This window comes from Lipophrys pholis (assembly GCF_963383615.2).
Source record: "Lipophrys pholis genome assembly, chromosome: 5".
NCBI lineage: Eukaryota > Metazoa > Chordata > Actinopteri > Blenniiformes > Blenniidae > Lipophrys > Lipophrys pholis.
Window position 1 is genome coordinate 17,272,719 of NC_137628.1, and position 21,396 is coordinate 17,294,114.

Genomic DNA, 21,396 nt, shown 5'->3' on the forward strand with positions numbered 1-21,396 from the left:
GGAGAACATTGTGTAGCATATTATACACGACAACACCTTCTGATGGGCTTACACAAGTTTGTCTGATCGTAAGAATTAAAATGTGGATGCAAAGCAGACCACATTTTAAAGTGTTTTTGTCTCTTTATACCCTTTTTAGTGCAGATCAGGAATTTGCACCAAGGCAAAAAACTATATTTTAGGCTTATTGTCGAACTCAGTAAAGTCACTGTGGGAATAATACCTCATTCACAGATTGGGTGGGGGGGTCTGGAAGGGTGGAAGGGTGGAAGGGTGAGGGGTCAGAGGTCAGAGGTCAGAGGTCCCACTCCATCTTGTTTCACTCTTTAAAAATAGCTTTAATCTGCTCTAATGCTACAGAGAACAAAGCCAAACCTCAGCATGAGCGAACAGCTGAAACACACAGAGATGAAGAAGGGAGAGCAGGTGAAAAGGCAATAAAAAAGGAAAAAAAAGAAAGCAGAGTGGAGTGGAGGTACAGGGATATGTTGTACAGCAAGTCGCAAGTGAAAGGAAAATGTAAAAGTGGTGGGAAGAAATAGGGCATGAAAAAAAGGTAAGCTAAGGAATCAAAGGGAATTATAAAAAATGAGGAAAAGGAATTAGTGGTGCAGTGATCATCAGGGTGAATTTAAGCAAGACCGGGAGCTGAAAAAAAAAGGAAACAAGCATTACCCACACTAAAGTTCAATAAATCCGCCGCACAAAACCAAGATTTTCCCTCTTAAAAACACTACTAACATACATATACTTCTGTTTATGCGTTTGGGCCTGCTCCCTTCCAGGGCCGTCATAGTGCATCCTGTGATGTGAATGTTTGATTTGACATTGGCTTTATACCAAATTCCCTTCCTGACACAACCTCAACCTCCCAAATCATCAGGGGCCTAAGGCCTTGCTCAGGGACTCACAGTGGGGATCTGTCAGTAGTTGGGATTCAAACTAGATAAACGCCCAGTTACAAAGTTGCTTCATTAACCTCGAAATTCCATAACAAAGCTAAAATACAAACTAAGCCATTGTCTATCGTTTCTATCTCTAGTCTATGTTAAAAACAAACAAAATACAGAACAACTAAACTGCATAACTACACAATTGTTGTGCTTGCAGATTATTGTGAACATTATTAAAAACTGTCCCGATCAATAAGTTTAGATCTGCAATTACCTCTTCAATCCTTCCCAATACAAAGATGTGTCATATTTAGATATGTCCATGCCCAACTCAATCAACAACACAAACCCTAACGTCACACACAAACTGAGGCTCTGTACCTCGACAAAGACCCACCATGGGATCTGAGGCTGAGTCACAGAGAATAAAACAAAGGATAAAGGTCTCTTTAGCATTCCTTCCCTGCAGCAGTGAAAGAAACACACTGTGTGGTGAGGAAATAGGCCCCCCCCTCTGGCCCCCAGTACAACAATTCAAAATACTGAACAAGCTAACACAGTGGGCGGCTTGTCACCTGTTGCGAAGAGACAAGTGGAGGTTTTTAATATATTTTATACTGCCTTACATAACATACCTAAAAACAGAAAAAGCGGAAACTGATCAAAATACAGGACAAAAATCCTGCTCAAGCAAAGAATTGGGTCAACAATGACATTTAGAGGAATTTTTGTTTTTTTAAGCCACCATAAAAAAACTACGCAAAGTCAATACAATAAACAAGTCTCTTGATGTAACAGATTGTTTTTCATAAGTTATATTTCCCGTGCTAATGGATGCAATACGCTGAAGTTTGAATTGATTTATAATCAGGGTTTAACAGATGTTAATATGTTCAGAAGAATATGCATGATTGCTTTGCTTTAGTGTAAAGATGTTGTTTCAGTCAAAGACAGAGAAGGACAGTAACATCCCGCAGAAAGTGTGTGTTTCAACCACAAGCCGGATTTTTTCTCTCCAAGTCACTTTACACTGCTGATGATATGAAATGAAGTGACGATGGCATTAAGAACAATGTCTGCAAATGCATGTGCAGTTACAGTATGTTTTCCCCTCTGTAATCGCCTCAAGGCTTTATCTGCCAAAACACGAGTCTTTAAAGTGTTTTGAGTTGCTGGATTTCCCCAAAGCACAAAACACAGCTGGCCTATCAGACAGCATCCAAATTGCCATCGGCTTTTAACTTGGGACGCCAAGACCAGCTGTCATATAAACTGCAGCGGCGCTTCCTGAAGCCTGGCACGCCTCCACAACTTCCGCGGGCCAAAGGAGAATTTTTACAACGATGACTTTTGGCTAGAGAGTTTGGATGAAACATATTAGCTGTGCTATCAATTAATTATCAAGTCAAACTGTAAACTCGCATAATAAACCAAACATCTTGATTCTCCTGATTATTGTTGAATGCATATGAGGAGTGACAGACTGACTGATAACAGAGTTATCAAACACCAAGACATGACTTCTTTTTTTTTTTTTTTTCAAGATTATTGATTCCCTTTTCAAAATCAAGGCATAAAAAAACAAAAAACAGACACCACTTTGTAGCGTTACTCTGCACAGCAAGAGTAAGCAACATATGTCTTCACATCTTTCAAGCAAAAAGGAAAGATATATTCCAATCTATGAGACTGTTGCTGCAGGGTCTGACCCAGTTAAAATGCAGACATCCGATCACTACTTCCATGCTCTCCCAAAAATCTGACTGGTGTCAGACAGAGAAAAGGACATAAAGACAAAAGGAACATATGTCTTATTTCTAAGACGCCTTTCTTCAATTTAGGCTCCTATGTCCAGTTCAGTCTGTGCCTACACAGCAGGTGTATTTAAATTCAAAGCGCTCAAAACAAATCCCCAATTCCTGCTTACTTACCGTACTCACACTGGGGTAGTTTTAAATGCAACCTACATCATGTTTGTGCACGGGTGTGAACTCTACATTCTAAGATGACGGATTTCAGCCAGCCTGAGTGCAAATGTGAAAACTGTCAGCCTTCATTTTCCAGCTAGAGAAACAGTTGTGCAGCATGAGTAGCGATGCACGAGACATAATGGGGAGAAGCCAAGTTCACAGGAAAGACTGAGAGGTGAAACATGCATTATTTACAGCCACTGCAATACAAGTGGCAAGGAGATATTTAGTGAAGAGCAGAGGGTACTTCCCACTTTTGTGTTGGCAAGGAAAGACAGAGACAAAAAACGGGATTACACAACTATGCAACACATACACTTTAAGTCACAGTGAAATATTTCATGTTCAACGACTTTAAATTGAAGTTAGATTGACCTGATTATCAGATTCTGAAATTAAGAAAAAGACGTACATGTAAAAGCAATGGCGCCTACTAATTTCACCATTATGACAGATTGTTGAAACACAATGTTGAGTCATGTACTGTATGTTTCATGCTTTGGTTACATTGGTTGTTGTGCAACACTGACTACAATTTGAAAGAAAAAAAAAACCACACACACAGAATTGCACCGTAATTAGTTGCCAGGGAGGCAACTAAGAAACGGTAATTAGAAAATGAGTGTCTTTGTCTTTAAGTAGGACCTGGAACAAATGGCAGCAAAAAAGAAGAGGCGTCTCGCAGTCTTCCACACATTTTGGTTATATGCAATTATTTCTTTTCCGGTTACCATTACCCGAGAAATTCAATCAAACCAAATACAATGTGCAAAATCTGAGTAGAGGCAAACATCAAAGGGACACGAAGAGTAAAAGTTGTTTTGGGAAAGTCGAGCTGATTTCTGAATTCCTCATAGGAATCCGAGCGGTGCAAAGAAAGAAATACAGAACATAGATCCCAATATGCAGCAAATGAAGACAGTGATCGAATATAGCATCAAAATGACTGATAATAGTTGTATTTCATTGTCATTTAAAGAGATGAGTGACTGTTCTCCTTTTAAAATGTCAACATAAGAGGCAATTTTTCTTTCATTCGTGTCCATTTTTAAAGTGGTTGTAAAAGCAAAACTATCCAAACAATGTTTTATTTTGCATCGCAGCACAGATTTTGCCAGAAGATCCTCCACATGTGACATTGCAGAGGAAAACTCCCAGGTGTGAAAATTTAAATTCTGAATCAAATACTGTCTGAGTGAATTGAGATAATGACAGATTTTACCCTGTGCACGACTTCTGGGGACTCATACGAGATCGGATATGCGACTTGTTAACCAACAAATGTAAAACCACCCGTTAACAGACAGTTCATCACACTGCTCATCAAACACGCAAACAAAGTCTCCGGGTCAAGAAGCTCCATGGGCACAGCTGTACTGTGATTGGTGTGCAGCAAGTGTGTAATTAGTGTTGATGTCGTCACCCGTTTTCTTTAAGTCAACATTTCATCATGACGTTTGTCCACGTGGATTATCGATTGCAATCTAATCGAAGCGAGGATGAGGACATTACCCATGCTGATGTGAGCAATAAAGATTTGGTAAAGCTAAAGAAACCAGCTGGGTGTATTGTGGGTAAAGTAGAAGAAAGGAAATGCAGAGCTTCTTTTATTTTGAAATGACTGCAGTAACTAAGGGCGAGTGCTTTTATTGTTGTGTCCCATGACTACAGCAAAACGAGTGTTCAGGTAGTGATTAACAAGAGGAGTGGCTTTCTGCTGAGGGTTTAACCGCTGCTACTCATCTGTGCTTATATCACCTGAGGTCACAGTCCAAAGAGCAGAACAGCTGGGAGCAGGTCCAGGATGGAGAATGAGCTGACACCTCCCAAACAATTTAGTCAAAGGGCTCATCACTGAGATCTCTTCAGCCTGAAGGCCAGCACTATCAGGGAAGCATTACACGATCCTTTCTGCCTCCACTAAGAGATGACCTCTGCCTGTCATGTTACCACACTTTTCTTTGCAGTTACTTAAGGTGGAAGAAGAGAGTCATTACTCATTTAGAGGCTCTTTAGCAGGCAACGCCTGGGGGGATTGAGCCGGTGCTCTCCTCTCTCTCCTCCGGCTGACACACCTTCTAGGTTTGTTTTAGGTACGAACACAAACACACAGTTTTACCTCCTTAATTTCCTTATTTAGGATGAATAAATCATGAGTTCATTTACCTGACTCCCTTTTAGTTATCGCCGTGCGACAAAGTTCGTGAGGAGCACGTCAGGAGGAGAATTAAATTGTCGTAACAATGCATTGTATTTCCTTCAAACTGATCCTTGGATCAGCTGACTAAGGTTGAAGCTCACAAAGTGGCCCCGGCAAGAACACATGTAGATGTAGATTGTCATTCTTCAGCAGTGGACGACTTGGTCTACAAAACTAGTACTTGTTAACAGCCGCATCAACTGGTGGCATGAACTCTAGAGTCAATCATAGTGAGCATTACTAGAAGAGCACAACCTGTTAGGTAGGTTATCTGTCAATAACAATGTTTCTATACAGAACTTTAACATTTTAATAAATAATAACACATTGACGGGTCTTTAAATGAAAAGGTATAGAAAACCTTCAAGTGCAGTGTCTTTATTTTTGCCATTTTCTAGTATTTTCCATCACACGTTTGTTTCCATCAATAGCTTACGTGGGAAAAACTATTCACAACATGTCAGCGATGATTAGTTCCTCATTCAGCAGAAACCCAAACACCTTACTGAACATTACCAAAGTTGCTGCAGCCATTATGGATAAGATTTGATTCTGCTCAGAATAGAGTGCTGAAGGTCCGTACTATTTCATGGCTGGATAAAACATTAATTTACGGTTTTGTTGCAGTGGAGAAAAAGTGCAGAAGTCTATGCATTTTAAAGCAACACTAATCTTCATGCAAGCAGAAGATGATGACACTTAGCATTACCACAAGATGTGAAGTAGTATCTTCACACGCGGGCACAGGGAGATTTTGCAACACACAGGGAAAAGCTTTGGTTCAGATTCAATCCTAGACTTTCTTGCTGTGAGGTAACAGAAGTACCCACTGCATCACTGAGGCATCCCAGTTAAAGCTTAATTCCTTGAAAAATAGATAAAGCTTTTTTTTAAGACGTTAAGGAGGCTGAGAGCTTCTTAGGACTGCCTTTTAAACATATTCAAACATTTTTTATGATCGGTCATATGAGCAAAGCTAGATTAAAGGAATTAAACAGCTTTTTGGAGCTTTAAATGATGTTGTTCCTGTTGCATATTTTGATGCTTGACAGCTGTTTTTTTTTTTTTTTTTTAAGTTGTGCTCCACTAAAGACAGAGAAGAGCACTACTCCATTGTGAAGCTGAACAAGCGGCCACTCCAACTGACATGGACTGGATCAATCCACAGCGATGAAGCCTTGATGTAGTGTGAGTCAGCAGTTAAAAGGACGGGACGGATGAGCAGAAGAGTGAGAGACAGATTGGAATGAAGAGAGATGGACGAAAGAGCGGCGGAGACTTTCCGCTTTGTCACACTGAGCAACTGAGATAAGAGGCACTTCTCAGCCGAGGTTTCTTCTCTCTCTCTCTGTTTATTTTATCCCCTCTCACTTTCCACTGTAAGATCCTCAACTGCTGCCACTACAAATATATTCACCAAAAAAAAGCAAACGGTTTCACCTCTGTTTTCATACTAGTCACTTTGACTCTCTTTGAATTGGGATGCTTGTGTTACCGAGTCTCAGATCCCATCAAAGGTGTGAATGAAGCTCAGAGACAGCAGGGCAGACATGCACACAAGAGCTAAAATTATGTGGTTTTTTTCTTTTTTTCTTTGTCAAATGAGGAATTACTAATTGAAGTCATTATCATGCCAAAACTAATCCCGCATCAGATTAGTCCTTCTGTCAAGAGAGTTGCAGCATTTCTTTGGATCATTTTATAATCCCGATGTGTACATGATTGTTGAGTAATGGTCATTGTCACACCGGCAAACATTATTTAGACGGAGGCGCATAAACATCTGCTGCTTGTGCATGTATACCAGCTTCTTTGTCAGCTCCAAAGGTGAGCAATAACCTCGTTGTTGAAGCACACACTTGTACGTTGCACAAAGCGGAATTGATGACTCATATTTCACTACCATTTTGTTAAGTCAACATTGCCTGAAAGTTAGGTTTCAGCCAACGGTCGACAAGATGCACACTGAAATGCTGCACAAAAACCCTAAAGACTTCTTAACGGTGAGAACTTTAAAAAAAACCCAAAAAAAACAAAAACATTTATCTCTGGGTCGATACTGCGAGTGAAAATAACAGGGAGCGCATGAAATAAGGTACTCATAGAAAAACACATAATACATCGAGCTTCAATCACAAACACATTTGTTGGAGGGGAATAGGTCGGTACTTGGATTACCAAGAATGCAGCACTGGACAAAGGACAATGTAGGGAGGGACAGTGCAGGTACACAGGGAAGAGTTTCAGGTGTTTTCCGTAAAAACCTGCCCAGATTAAGTCCCAAGAGATGAAACGGTGTGAGGGTCTGTGTTTGCTGTTGTTTCAAACTAGTTCGTCTGACAGTTACAGGTAGCAGATAATAGATTAACGCTATCACAGAAGACGTGTCAATCCAAACTGTTCCAGGACGTTTTGGGTGTGTATATAATATAGGCCAGTTAAACAAGAGAAACCTGAAAAACATGTCATCATTAAAAGCGATTAAAGTTTCTGAGCGCATTGTGTGTGCTATTTCAACAGTGACTTTGAGCATTGACTATAAAATAATGCATGACTTCAATAGAAAGGTCACAGAGATTAGGTTTGACTGCTGCTGCTGTCCATCATGTAACCGTAACATGCTACATGTGTGTGAACACATTTAAATGGTACCTGATGACACCAAATAAATGGTATAATCTGTTTCCAAACACTGCACTTTCTTATCTCTGCATCAATGTGTTGTGCAGCTGGTGAATAGATTCAATGTTTATTTAAACAGAGTAAAACTCTGTGTGTGTGTGTGTGTGTGTGTGTGTGTGTGTCTGTGTGTGTGTGTGTGTGTGTGTGTGTGTGTGTGTGTGTGTGTGTGTGTGTGTGTGTGTGTGTGTGTGTGTGTGTGTGTGTGTGTGTGTGTGTGTGTGTGTGTGTGTGTGTGTGTGTGTGTGTGTGTGTGTGTGTGTGTGTGTGTGTGTGTGTGTGTGTGTGTGTGTGTGTGTGTGTGTGTAAACTTCCCCTTCTGGTTTCAACTTCTCTCAAACTCTCCAGTGTTTGGTGACAGCTATGTAATGTTTAACATGAAAACAGAAATGGGCCATTACCAGAAGAGGTGAAGTTCAAGTCAGGAGTGCTTCGTTTTAGGCATGACCATAAAAACATGAGCTCCAGGGTTTATTTTTTTATTTTGTTGACTACTCACTCTTCCATTTAACAGTAAGTCGTTACAACTTGAACTGTAGACTTGGCGAGATAATTCTGGATGCCCTTCCTGCCACAACTGACGCCTTGTTTACGCTGCAACGCCATAAAGTAAAAACAGCAAACTTCCATTGCATTTTAACTGTTAGTTTATGGGACAACAATGCAGGAGGGGGGCAATAAAGGTATAAGTATAAAAACCTTCCTGTAACTACTGGAGCAGCTTTGAAATGTATTCACACAATAAGAGGTTTGATAAATATCAATAAAATTGTTAAACAAAAAATGATAAATTGAAAAATTGAAAAAAATGTGTAGCGTCATATAATGATTTATGGACAAGTTTGAGCGGATTAACATTAACCTTGTTTTATCTGATCATCAGTATGAAACCCCAATATATTGGTCTGTGATATCTGTCAGTGTTACAAAACAATAAAACGAGTCTTTACATGTTCTTATTTGTTTAGGGGAACCGTTTGTTTTTGAGGGAGAGACTATATGCACCAGCTTTACAATCAAATGAATGAGCATTTGTTCCAGTTCACGTTTCCTGATCATTATTGCAAGAACTTCACAAAACAGCTTAGGTGTGGTGTGTGTTCTGTGTCATCAGACACCTTGCTAAAAAAAAAAATATATAATATGTATATATATAACAATCACAGATCCTCTTAAACAAAGTGCATTGTGAGCAGCTGCTTGTCGGCCCACTCACAAGCGACCGTTGAATTGGGGGCATTTCAGTGTCTGTGGCAGCCACTCAGCAGGTGGTTCAGAGCCGGTCTCTTGTCAGCTGCTACATGCAAACTGTCTGATTCAAACGTTGTGTTCTGTCCTTGCAGTGAAGTAAGTATCTCAGTGAAAAGTACAATGAAACCCAGAAAGCTACTGCATTGTGTTTGACAAATTTAGCCAAGGTCAACATTTGTTTTGGAAACTGCAGAACACTTCCTCCGGAAAAATAAAAGTACATCCACATCAAGGTACAGTTTGTTTTGTCTGTATCTTTTAACTCAGCTTTGTTGTGTTTGAATGAATAAAAGAAATGGTGAGAGAGGAGTGACTGTTGTGACTGCTGCAGATTAGCCTCCACTCAGCCAGTACAGCTCAGCACTGCATGTTAATCTAGTTATTCTAGTCCTGGTGAACACACTGTGCACTGGCAAAGACGCTGGGGTGAATTACAGACTTATCTGACGAAACAAAAAAAAAAGAGTACTGTTAAATAAACACGTCAAAGTGGATGTCAACTGAAAATTATTTTATGTGGCAAAGTCTCCGCGGAATGGTTTTGTGGTGGGACAATGAAGAGTGGCTGTCCTGTGCAGCTGAAGGAGAGTAAATCTCATTATGCAATGTTCCGTCAAAGTCCCAGAGTATTCAAAACCACTACAGTCACATGCTTCTATTGACGATGCAAATGAGACTCGCCTCACCTTTCTATTTAAAGAGTGATGCATAGGACAAACTGATCAGACGTAACGTCAATAACATCACAGAACAGGCGCTAGCTGAATTACAAACCTTACTGTTGCTTCTATTTACCTTACAGTGTGATTTAATATACATCAAGACTTGGTTTCAAAGCGGAAAAAAAACCTGTTGTAATACATAATTGAATAAATATTGAACTGTCCAACAGCACTTTAAATGTTTACTGTATCTCATGGGAGCGTATCTCGAAATGCGATGTTACGACATTGTGGCACAAAGCTATGAAGTAAAGTTACTAGTAGTCAATAGAGACTATTATGTTTCACCATAAGAGTATTTTAAGTCCATAAAAATATAAAATGACTTTAAGAAAAGATTTTGAATGCCAAATTTAAATGTACAGTCTGTAAATTGTAAGTGCTGGGATCAAATAAACCTTTACCCCTCAGTAGCATTGGGAGACAAATCCTCTCACGTGTGTTCCTCTAAACTATATCAATATTTGACTATTCTTTGGATTAATCCACACGTGGACATGCTAAATCTGTCCTGCTCCCTTCGCATTTTGTTCGATCACTTCCTCTTTCCGTCATCCCTCTCTCCTTCCTGCTACCCCCATTTCCAATTAATCCCATTATCGTCAGAGAGATGTTGAACCGCAACAGAGCCGACACACACAGAGAGAAATGACCGGAGGGGACGCTGGGAGGTGGACGGAGAGAGGGTGCGCAGAGGAGACAGGACAGTGCAGAGGGACGGCACAGACACCAACAGCTGAGCAAGACAGACAGGCAAGCTGTGAGGCAGGCTCAGAGTGGGCTTCGTGCAGCACTCACATCCAGACACCCTCGCCCCCCCCCTCCCCGTTATCTCGTCAGTCTTCCCCACTTCTCATCATCTTCGTAATCATTCATGAAACCCTTGTCTCTTCCCTCTTTCTGCATTTTGTTCTCATTCTGTCAAATAATCTTGTAGCCCTCTCCTTCTCCGCCCCAACATTTCAGCAGGCTGGATGCAGTCTTACCCCGTTCACTAGTGGGGGAAGTCCATAATCAGCAGAGTCCTTCTGTCCACCAGCCGAACCCTCCTTCGCTGAAGTCATCCACTTGCCCTGCACACCAGGGCTAAGTCCGTCTCACACACAGGTGTTCCCTTTAACTGCAGGAGGAGGAGGAGGAAGAGGAGGAAGAGGAACGGTCCAAAGGGTGAATCCTGTGTTAGTGGTATAGTCCGAACAGAGAGAAAGGCTTAGGAGCAGAGCAGGATGGATCTTCTACACTAACTGCCTCTCTGTGTCACACACACATACACACACACACACACACTCACTCACACCCTCACTGCTTCGCCGGCTCGCTGGCATTCACACAGTGAGAGCTCAGATCAGGCAACAGTTGTTGAATTCAGGGCCCCTCCCCTCCTCCGCCTCCCCCTGCAGTGGTCGCATAGCAACTGGCCTCTGTGGGCGGGGCCTGTGAGAGTTCTCACATTGCTGCACACTCGGCCTCAGCTGCCGCCTACTCAGGCTATATTTGCATATGAAGCCCGGCCTGCCTCTGTCTGCCCCTGCTGTGGAAGAGGCCAGCGCCTGTGTGGGCTGCAGAGAGGGGGAGGAAGGTGATTGTTGTCACTAAAAAGTGAAGCACTGTGTCTCCCAGTGATGCAGCACATTCATTAAGGCGGGTCGAATAGAGAAAGAAAAAAGACAAACTGATTAGTCACAATGAGAGCGATAATAAAAAGGAAGCCAGCATTAGAAACATGATGAAGGGAAAGTGGAAACAGTTGTTGCTCACTTCATTTGTCCAAGAAAAGAGCATCAAACACTTGTGATCACATTAGTAGCATAATATAAACAATATGAGTATTGCTGGGCAATGATTAAAATTATCGATCATAATAAATTGCAAGATATTCTGTGATTAATCATAATAAGTGCAAAAGTACTGTGCAATTTTAGTTTACCGTACCATTGTGCTTCCAATAGCAACGTTCCTTCTACTTAGTACATCGGAGTTGAATTAATACTTAGAAAAGTTCAATCTGAAAAAGAAAAAAATCATCTAAATTTAAACCAAAGCTATTTGCTACTTCCACAGCATTAATGTTTTATCTAGTTTGCGACAGCAAAGGTTACCTCAGAATCCAGGACCACGAGTCATATTGGTCTGAATTTAACACCTTTTGTTTTTTCCCTGGAAATATGTCCCATCTCATGTTCAGGTCTAATATTTAGCCCTCAGTGTTCTGTCAGGTGCATTGAATGAACAGTGATTTGGTCATCACACCAGGGGGATGACAAGCCAGCAGCAGCACATTGTTGTTGACAAGATGTTTGAAGGCTGTACGGACTGTACATAACCAGGGAACGTCTGAAAGATTGAGCCGTGGTGCCCGGTCTGTGCAGACTTAGTCTTCATTTGTGAAGAATATCGTTGTAGTGCTGGTCAGACAAAAGGAACATTGTGATAGTTACCAACATTATCCAGGTTGAAGAAAATCCTCAGTGGATGACTTACGTCTTTACATTTTTTTTCTGTTGGATCACATGATTTAAAGCTGGGAAAATCCACAAATCTTTCAAGAAATCCTTTCAAAAATGTATGAGCTAAGAAGTTAGCATGTCACTGGTCGAACATGTGAAGGTCATGATATGGTATGAAAGAATTGTGCAAAAGCTTAAAATCTAAACATTGAAATAATAACATGAATTACCATGAATAGAGCGTATACGGCTTTTTAGATAATGGAAACCGATTCCTTTTTGCACAAAAACAAATGATAAAATTAAGATAATTTCAATATGAAGTTGTTGGAAATCCTCTAAGAAAATAAAGGGCATTGCTTTTTTACAAAGAGTATTTTTCAATATACTCCAAACGTGACACTAGGATACATGAGCTTATACTCTTATTACACTGATATGACATTGATGTAAAATAGAATTTGCTGTAAATCAATACACTGTCCAAAACGACACAATTCACCATTTCTACAATAAATTGGATAGATTCTTGTAAAAGATTTGCTGTAAACGCTTGAGTACTTGTGCCGTGCTATACAGTACATTTCTTGATACAAAAAAAAGCCAAACTTAAATATGAAATATGCCACTGTATCAGTGTTTACAATAACCATTTAAACAAGGTTTCCATGACTGGCATGTCTTCATAATTATCAATTTGAAGTAAATTGAGTTTTCTATCAAATACTGTCACTTTCCTCAATAAAGTCTCAAATGTAAATTTCATTCTTCAAAAAGAAAACTGTGCTGAAATAAACTGAGGGCAGTCTCAAAGATGTAAACCCTCATCTCTGCTCCACAGGGAATTTCAATCGGTCTTCTCGCTACCCCTCCATGCTTTCCTCCATGTTTGTTTCTTTGAAATGACTTCAGTTGCACGATGCTCCAGTCTTATATGCAGAGGAAAAAGATCAACACTGAAGGGTTTCTACCCGAAGCTGGTGCTTTCACTTTTCACTGATAGTGCGAGTCCGTTAGAGCAGGTTTGATTTCAAATTACACTCGTTTTAAATCTTTTTTTTATGTCATATTAATTGCATTATTATAGTTTCACAAACTTGAAAACCCTGACTAAAGGATGACGTTACCAATGCTTTTTACAGCGTACATCCCCAGCTTCAGCCAGATAGCATCACGAGCTGGCTTCTACATTTCAGCCAGGAATTTGAGATGACCTGGTTTCAGTCATGCTGCATCATTTTCTCAAAATTAGCACTGAACATACAATCTGCTTTCTTTTGACTACTGATAGCTTTCCTGACTGCTGTATTGTTGCTGCCCTACTTATATGAGGAGTTGTCCATGTGGTGGAAACATAAATCACGGACTCGACTGCCACCACAACGAATCCTCAGTGTTGCCTGAAACAGAAACAGGTGAGAGAGACGCTTCTATTTTACAGCTGGACACTCTCTGTTTCAAGCTACTTCATTCGTATAATGTATATAGTCATTTATGTAATCTATCCTGGCAATCTAGCCGAGATTAATTTTCAACGTGATTATGATGAGAGTCAAACATGAATATGTGCGAATACTTTGCTGCTCTGTTTGTGTGGTGTTTGTTTTTAGCACTCAAGGTTTTTTTCCAGTAACGGGACTCAGCAGCGTCTGTCAGCAGCCGAGCCAAAACTGATCCCAGCTAAAATTACGAGGAAATATCAGTGAACCTATTACCTTATCTCCACCTCCCACTCTCACTTCCGGCCTGTTGACATAGACTCGGTTTTTGTGAATTTGGTGATTCATGCGTTGCGCCTCTCCCATCATATCTGCTTCAGTCCAGATGCTGGATACAAGTAGTCCAACTTTCCCGGTGCGATAAACAATTAAATAAAAAGAAAAGAAAAAAAATGATTGGTGGCAAGAAAGATGAAGAGGCGGAAACAGATATGATCCAAATGGACGGAGCCAAATAAAACCTAATTATGTAGAAAGGAATGCACCCTCCCCTTGGCTTTCTCTTGCTCTCCGTTTCCCCTTCACTTCTCAAAGATGTTGGCAGTGGCTCAGCCAATGGCCTGCGGCTATTTGTTTATGTGCAATTTGTAAGAGGGTTGGCCCCTTCTTTTCCCCTTTTCAAAGAAGCCATTTACAATTCTATTCATGTCTACCTGCCTCATTCGCATGGCCACACATCGTTACTGAGCAAAGGTCTCATATCAAACATACATGCGTACATACAGTTACATTTGTGCTCTTAAACAAAAAAGTTTCTGTAGCCGTGGACATTAAAGCAATAAGCATATGGGCAGCAAGGAAATAGACGATGGATTGTAGTGGTAAACCCAAGAGAAGTCGTTAGTTACCCCTTGGTCTATCCTCACCTACACAAGTATTAACACACACACACACACCTAACAAAAGTCTACGTTGTCGAGTTGATCTGAAGCAGCTCTGTAGGGACTCTCCACCAGCTGCTGGAATTCGCAACGCGGCAAGACGAATAGCAGAGACGTGAAGGGTATACGTGGGGGTGAGAGATGAATGGCGCCCCAGAACAACAGAGGAAGAGGAGAGAAAAAGAAGCACACGAGGCAGGGATGCTGCTTAAGCTGGGGCAGTAGGTTGGTAGGTTGCATATTTAGGTCAAGTGCTGCGATTGGAAATAACTTTGCTGCCAATTAAAGACGTGTTAATATAAAATAACACATGCACATGGTCGATTGAATATGTTTTTGTACACATGGTAGTGCACCTGAGGCCTTCCCGTGATGTGGTATTGGCGAATGCAGTTAATCTCAGAACAGCAAAATCCTTCTGTAGGTAGTTCAGATCTTAACGTAGACCGATGAGCCTCCTGAACCGTGAACTCTCATTGTGCAAGAGTATATTATACCCACTGAAAGAAGTAGAATCATTAAAACCCTCAAGAAATCGAATGCATGATTGAAAAGTGTTTCACGCCAAACCACTTTGATTATTTTGTTGTTGCAAAGTAATCATTGAAAATAGCAGAATTTGACAAAATACTCTTAAAACAATGATAGCAATGTTTGACTTCAGTAAGAAGAACCTCGTTCGAGTTGGAGCTTTACAGTCTTTCTGAATTGAGTTTGTAGGCTCTCCCTTTGCATTAATAGTTTTTTTTTCTCTGAGTAGTCCAGGTCTTCGCACAGATCAAATACATTAGGTTAAATGGTGACTGGCAGGTATGAATGAGAGTGTGCGTGGTTGTCTGTCTCGCCGCGTTCACCCTGTGATGGACTGGACCTGTCCAGGGTGTACTTTGCCTTCGCTCATAGTCAGATGGTTTTGACTCTGTGCTGGATAAAGCCGCACAGGAGATGGATGGACAAGTGAAGCCTGGAGCACAGGACTAGATAAGATATGACTATTCTCCTCATGGCTGTTTTGCAAGATTCACGATGACACTTTTAGCTGTGAGAGGGTGGTGAGGAGGGGGTCAGACAGAGTGTGAGTGAGTAATGGAGGGAGAGTGAGCGAGGCGGGAGAAGCTGAAATCCGCAGTACCATTTCATTCCTCATCTCGAGTCGGGCAAGCTTGACAGATAAAGTGAGACCGTGAATATCAAGGTAGATGTGATTGAAAAATGGAAACTTCAAATCTGACAAGCGAGAACAACCCAAGAAGAGGCAGCGCACAGAAATACAGCTTCGTGATAAGACGTTTTAATTTTGTTTCAGGAGGCAGCACGCACAGACTCCAAAGTGTGCAGAGACAGAGAACAACCGAGCTACAAAAACACATTAACTTGGACACAGTCCCACTAAATTACACATACAAAAACTTTACAAAGCAAATATGACAAGTATACCGATCAGCAATAATTGTGACAATTATTCATTCATAAAATTCTTAAACATAACATTTATTTGCTTTAAATAAATACCCTCTACTACTTAGACATTGTTGGTCCAAATTTCCCAGAAACAAGATCATCACCAAAAGGACAGTGGCTTTAATCAAAGAGTGAGTCAAAAAGGTTTTAGTAAGAGAAAGTCTCATTGCCACCATCGTGTAGGACCTCACTCAGTTCACATAGTGAGTTTAAAGGTCGCATAGAGCAGACGGTGCAAACAAATAAATAGAAATATAGATAAATAGTGTAACAACAGACTACAGCTACATCAACGGGTAAATGAATACCAGTAATAGTAAAAGTCGGATAATAAAACCTTGAGTCAAGATATAAATACAACAAAGAATGTAGGACAAAGGTTAAAATATGTATAAACATGGTGCAGGAGAGTTTTTGGCAAAACCGATGATCATTTTTATTTTGAGGCAGTGGGGGGTGTTGTTGGCAGCTGCTGAAAGTAACTAAAATGTTCTGTGTAATCTAACTGCTTTTAAAAACAAGTAAACGGAAAAGTAACTAAGTTACTTTTAAAAGGTCTGACTAGTAATCAGTAATCATATTGCATTTCCAATTTAACTGTGGCAACAGCGTGCCTCAGACAGATCTCTGTAGCTCAAACCTTAGAACAAAGCGGCTTCTTTATACTGCACGAAATGTGGATGTATCAGTGACACTAGGGTGTAATATGAGCGAAAGCAGGCTACTGGGTTATTGTTGCCTGCAGGGAAAATTCACACATAGTTGTGAAGGTATTGATTTCCATTCACACTGTGCGACTTTACTTGTGCACTCAAGGTCTGACAGTAATGTAAAGGGCAGGAAATATCAAGTGCATCGACTGGCTTAATTTATACACAAAAAGATACTTTTGATTGAGTAAATCAATAGAAACCAGTGAGTTGCTGGGCACAGAGAGGCACATCTGAAAACATTTAGCTTGGACAGAATGACTGAAGGCTGTGATGCAATAGGAGCATTATAATATTTTTGTCCTCACTTTATGCCCTGGAAACACAGCGGAACTCACACATGTGAAATATCTTCAAACTGTAGTGAAACACTGACTATAAATATATGAATGACATATTCAAGGACCACAATCAGAATACACACGGAAACCTTGGATTTCATTATTTGCATTCATTCATGTGTATATTAGCATTGGTCTTTACAAAGATAATGAACAGAAGTGGGGATGACGATCCCTCATCACATGTCAAGAAAAAAACTTTTTTTAGGATTTAGATTTCAGCAAAAAACAGAACTGCAATGCTGTGGTGAGTTTTTATTCAGATTTCCTTCAGCTATTTCAGTACAGCCACCTCAGTACTTTGTTTCACTCGTGGTAAGGTTTCTGTTCTTTCTGAAGCTGCGCCAGGTGAAGTAAAGAAACAAATCACTGGTGTAGAAGCCACATGACAGACCGTTGTCTGTGGGTGTGCTGAGCTGGCCGAGCTAACAGCTGATTGACAGCAGATTAAAGCCAGATGGTCAATACATGACCAATCTGTCAAATCACTTCCAGACCACTGGGACGGCAGAAGACACGGGAATCAATGAGGGAGCGAGGAAGAGGAAGATAAAGACATTCCTGATTACAATTTAAGGTTAGAATGGGAGAGAGAACGAGTGAAAAACAAACACTTTAGCATAATAAAAAAAAACAAAAAACAGATAAGATTTGGGACGATTGCTCGAAAACGTTAAATAAGACTAAAGCATCTGGCAAATTTGTAGTTTAAAGCCGAAGAAGTGTCGGAGAGCTTCAGAGTAATGTTCATGGTTTAATGGAGGTTTTCACTTCCTCTTAAAAGGTGAGAGTAGGAAGCGCGAGTGTGGAATGAATAGAACAATGCAGCGAGACAATGGCGGCCAATTAGCCCGACAGACAGGCGGGAGAACAGTGAACCATGAAAAGAGTTATCGACCAAGGTCATGGAATATAAATGCACTTTGCAATGCGATGAACAAACACAAAAGATACACCACAAATGCAGAATCACCGACAAACAGAATATGAATGCATTTTGCAATGCAATGAGCAAAACACAATAGAAGCAAAACCACACACAAACGGTGAGGGTTTAACTATTTACCAACACTTTTCTCAAATAATGGCACAAGGTTTGAATAGTAACTACACTTGTTACACGTCCTTGTGTGTTTGTGTCACACATCTTGTCACTGTTTAGAAAAGCGATAGAGTTATCTTCAACACATTTAACACCACAGCATATCACAACTTAAAATTTGCCAAAGACATTGCAGGGTGTGTATCTAATTGCCTATTTATATATCAATCAGCTGTGTTATTTCAATGGAGCCATTATACCCTCTTACTATTAGTACGAGGCCCCCAGCACGGTACAACAACAGACACCAAACCACTAAAGTACCAATATTCTCTCTGGTGCCTGATACCGTATCAGAGCTAATACAAGGTTGATTTCCATAAAGATCACAGCAGCTCATCACCAACAACTTGTTCAACATGTGCCGCCCAGCAGCTCTGTCATAGCTCTGAAAGTTGTCTCATTCTGTTGTTTTTTTTGGTTTGTTGAAGAAGCACACGGCTGCAGTGTGATGATGTAAAGACACCTAGATGTGAAAGCTGCTTACGATTTCACACAAAGATGTTTCCTTGATTTCTATCACAGGTCTTGGCTCGTTGAGACACAGAGGACGGCAATAGCTGAAACGACTTCTGAAACGCCTTGTGCAAACACACACTTCCTTTGTGGCTCCATAGTAAATCTGAGGTGGAGATCGAGAGTGAAACCATGCAACGGGGTGTCACAGTGTTCAGCACTATTAAACTCTATCTGCTCACCTGGACAATTCTCTATTGGATTGTCGTCAATGCACATAGTCATGTGGAAAAAAATTAGGACACCCCATTAAACGTTCAGTTCTTTATCAAGAAATGTCTTTATTCATGTCTGGAAAAGAAAGTGATTCAATTGCCAGTAAAAAAAACAAAAAAAAAATGTACCTTGTTTTACTCATTAAACCAACGATATCAGCAAAAATTCTGATTCTAACTGAGGGAAAATTTAGGACACCCTACCCACCAATAGCTAGTATTACCCCCCCTCCACTTGTAGACTATTTTCCAGACAGTAGAATTGAGGATTTTTTTTGTTTTAAGATATTTTAAAATTACTTAAGTGGACTCATAAGCTGCTACAATTTTCTTTCTGATGACCTCAGGCAGCTCTTTGGATCTCACCATGGTGTTCACTCTCACTTCAACAGTCAGAAGCACACCAAACTACATTTCTGAGGTTTAAATAAGACGAACCTCCTTCAAAATGCTTAGTTACGATGTTCTAATCATGTAAACCTGATGCGATAGAACTGCGTGTGATTTTAGCCATTTTAGGTGGGAATAATTGTGGGGTGGTATCCTAATGTATTCGTAACCAGAAATTACATTTTGTATTATTTACATTTTACAGAAAGTTTAAAAAATTATTTTCTTCATTTTGAACTGTTTATCTATATTTAAAAAAAAAAATTCAGTAGTGGTAAGATTGATATTAAATATCCATATGTCCAAATATAAAACATGTAGGCTTTTGTAATTTTTTCCAAAACTTTCCTTTTTCATTGAGAGAAGATATGACGTGATTGGCCAACGTTGGACATGTTAATAAAAAAAAAAACACCCCACTGAATTAAAAGAAATATGTCCCCTACAGTACACATTCATTAATCCTTATCATAATTTCCAGTCAGCTTGGTGAATCAGCTCATGAGTGTGATGCAATGCCGCTGCCACTGGGAGTAGGAGTGTGTACGAGCGGGCGGCCGCGTCGTTGTGTATGAATACCGAGAGAAAGAGGCAGTGATCCAGAAATGAGTTCTTGTGACAGCTTCTCTATTCAGTCCACACATCAGAGGGCAATCAGCGACCTAATTAAACAAACACAAGAGAAAAAAAAAGAAGAGAACGAAAGCCAGAGAGAAAGTTGGAAGGAGAGGAAAAAAAACAATGCGGAAAAAAAAAAAAGAGGAGAAAGATCGAACATCAGTGAGAAAAACAAAGGAGAGAGTAAAAGATCAAAGGGAAAAAGTGCATTGAGGGAGGGGGACGATCCAAAGCGCTGGGGTAGAAAATCAATGAATGACTCAGACACGGCTTGAGTCAAACATCCACTGCAGAGTAGAAAGAAGGTAACATAGGAGAGCACAACAAAACAATAACTGTGGTAATACGACAAACAGGGTTTTGCACGGTGGGCTCAGAGAGAAAGGTCAGAGGCAACTTGTTATGTTATCCTATAAGGCCAACAGGTCTCATACTGTCAACCCATGAAAAATTCCACTTCTGCATTTGTTTCAAACAATAGACATTGCTCTTTTAAGTTCCTTATTAAGGTTTTATATTGCACATATTCTATCATAAAATGCTCATGTGCATCAACATCCCCTTATACCCGTCAAACATATTTTTGGTTTACTTATAAGCAAAACTAAATAGAAAAAGATGACAATGTATAGCCATCCATCTTCAACAAACTTGAAGGCGGTTTAACCGACTGCGGGCAAGAGGCAGGCTGCCAATCCATCACAGGGCAACTTGAAACGCATGTCTCTGGACTGTGAGGGGACAGTACCTGGAGACAACCAATGCACAAAGGGGGAACATGCAAATTCAAGACCCTGAGCTGTGAGGTTAAAGTGCTAACCACTGCACCACTATTAGGCTCAGATCACTGTGTAGAATGTGTAACTAATTTCTGCAGCATGATGCCCAATAATAAACATTAAACAGAGACATTGAGGGAAATGTAGTGAAGAGAGATCGCCAACGCACAAGTGGGTCTCCCCTTCAAAGTGAGAGAAACAGCAGAGCTGGATCTGCAACTGCAAAATATCCAGCGAATGTTCTGAATAAGCCAGAACACACTGCAACTTTTTAATCATCTTTTAAATTTGAAGAAATTGTGTAATTGTATCAACAAGTCAGGTTTTTTTTTCTTTTTCCCCAAAGGTACTATCTCAGATCTTCTTGGGAACAAGCAATGTTGCTCACTTAAAGTTTGTCCTGGAAGTCGGATAAACATGAGAAGTGTTTATCCTGTGATTGTGTACACTGTTATAGCTAGCAATATCAAGGAATTCTCAGGTGTTGCGTGTAAGAAACCACAAACAATATATCCTCACCTTCAACAGCTCAAGTAAGCAATGTGTCAAAACCGGTCAAGTTATAGCACCTCAGGCCTGCAGCGGTAACTCATGTCAAGATGGGAGAAAATCCACACAATTTAAAGAGAAAAAGAAGAAGGAGGGGAAAAAATGCCACAGTGTGACCAAATGATGGAGAACACATCCTGTTGGTCACACTGATTCACCAACTTGACACTTTC

General features: G+C 40.4%; 1 protein-coding gene across 3 annotated transcripts in view; it reads right to left on the reverse strand.

The window, feature by feature from the left end:
• The window catches only part of rab11fip4b (RAB11 family interacting protein 4 (class II) b), a 48,224-nt gene that overhangs the window by 14,562 nt on the left and 12,266 nt on the right, over positions 1 to 21,396 (reverse strand). For 2 of the 3 annotated variants that reach the window (XM_080464658.1, XM_080464657.1), the window contains exon 1: positions 10,702 to 11,049. The exons of the other annotated variant lie outside the window; for it this stretch is intronic. In XM_080464658.1, the coding sequence (XP_080320784.1) occupies positions 10,702 to 10,779 (78 nt within the window). In that variant the 5' untranslated portion in view covers positions 10,780 to 11,049. Of the gene's footprint in view, positions 1 to 10,701; positions 11,050 to 21,396 lie in introns of those variants that run through there. 3 annotated transcript variants of the gene reach the window in all.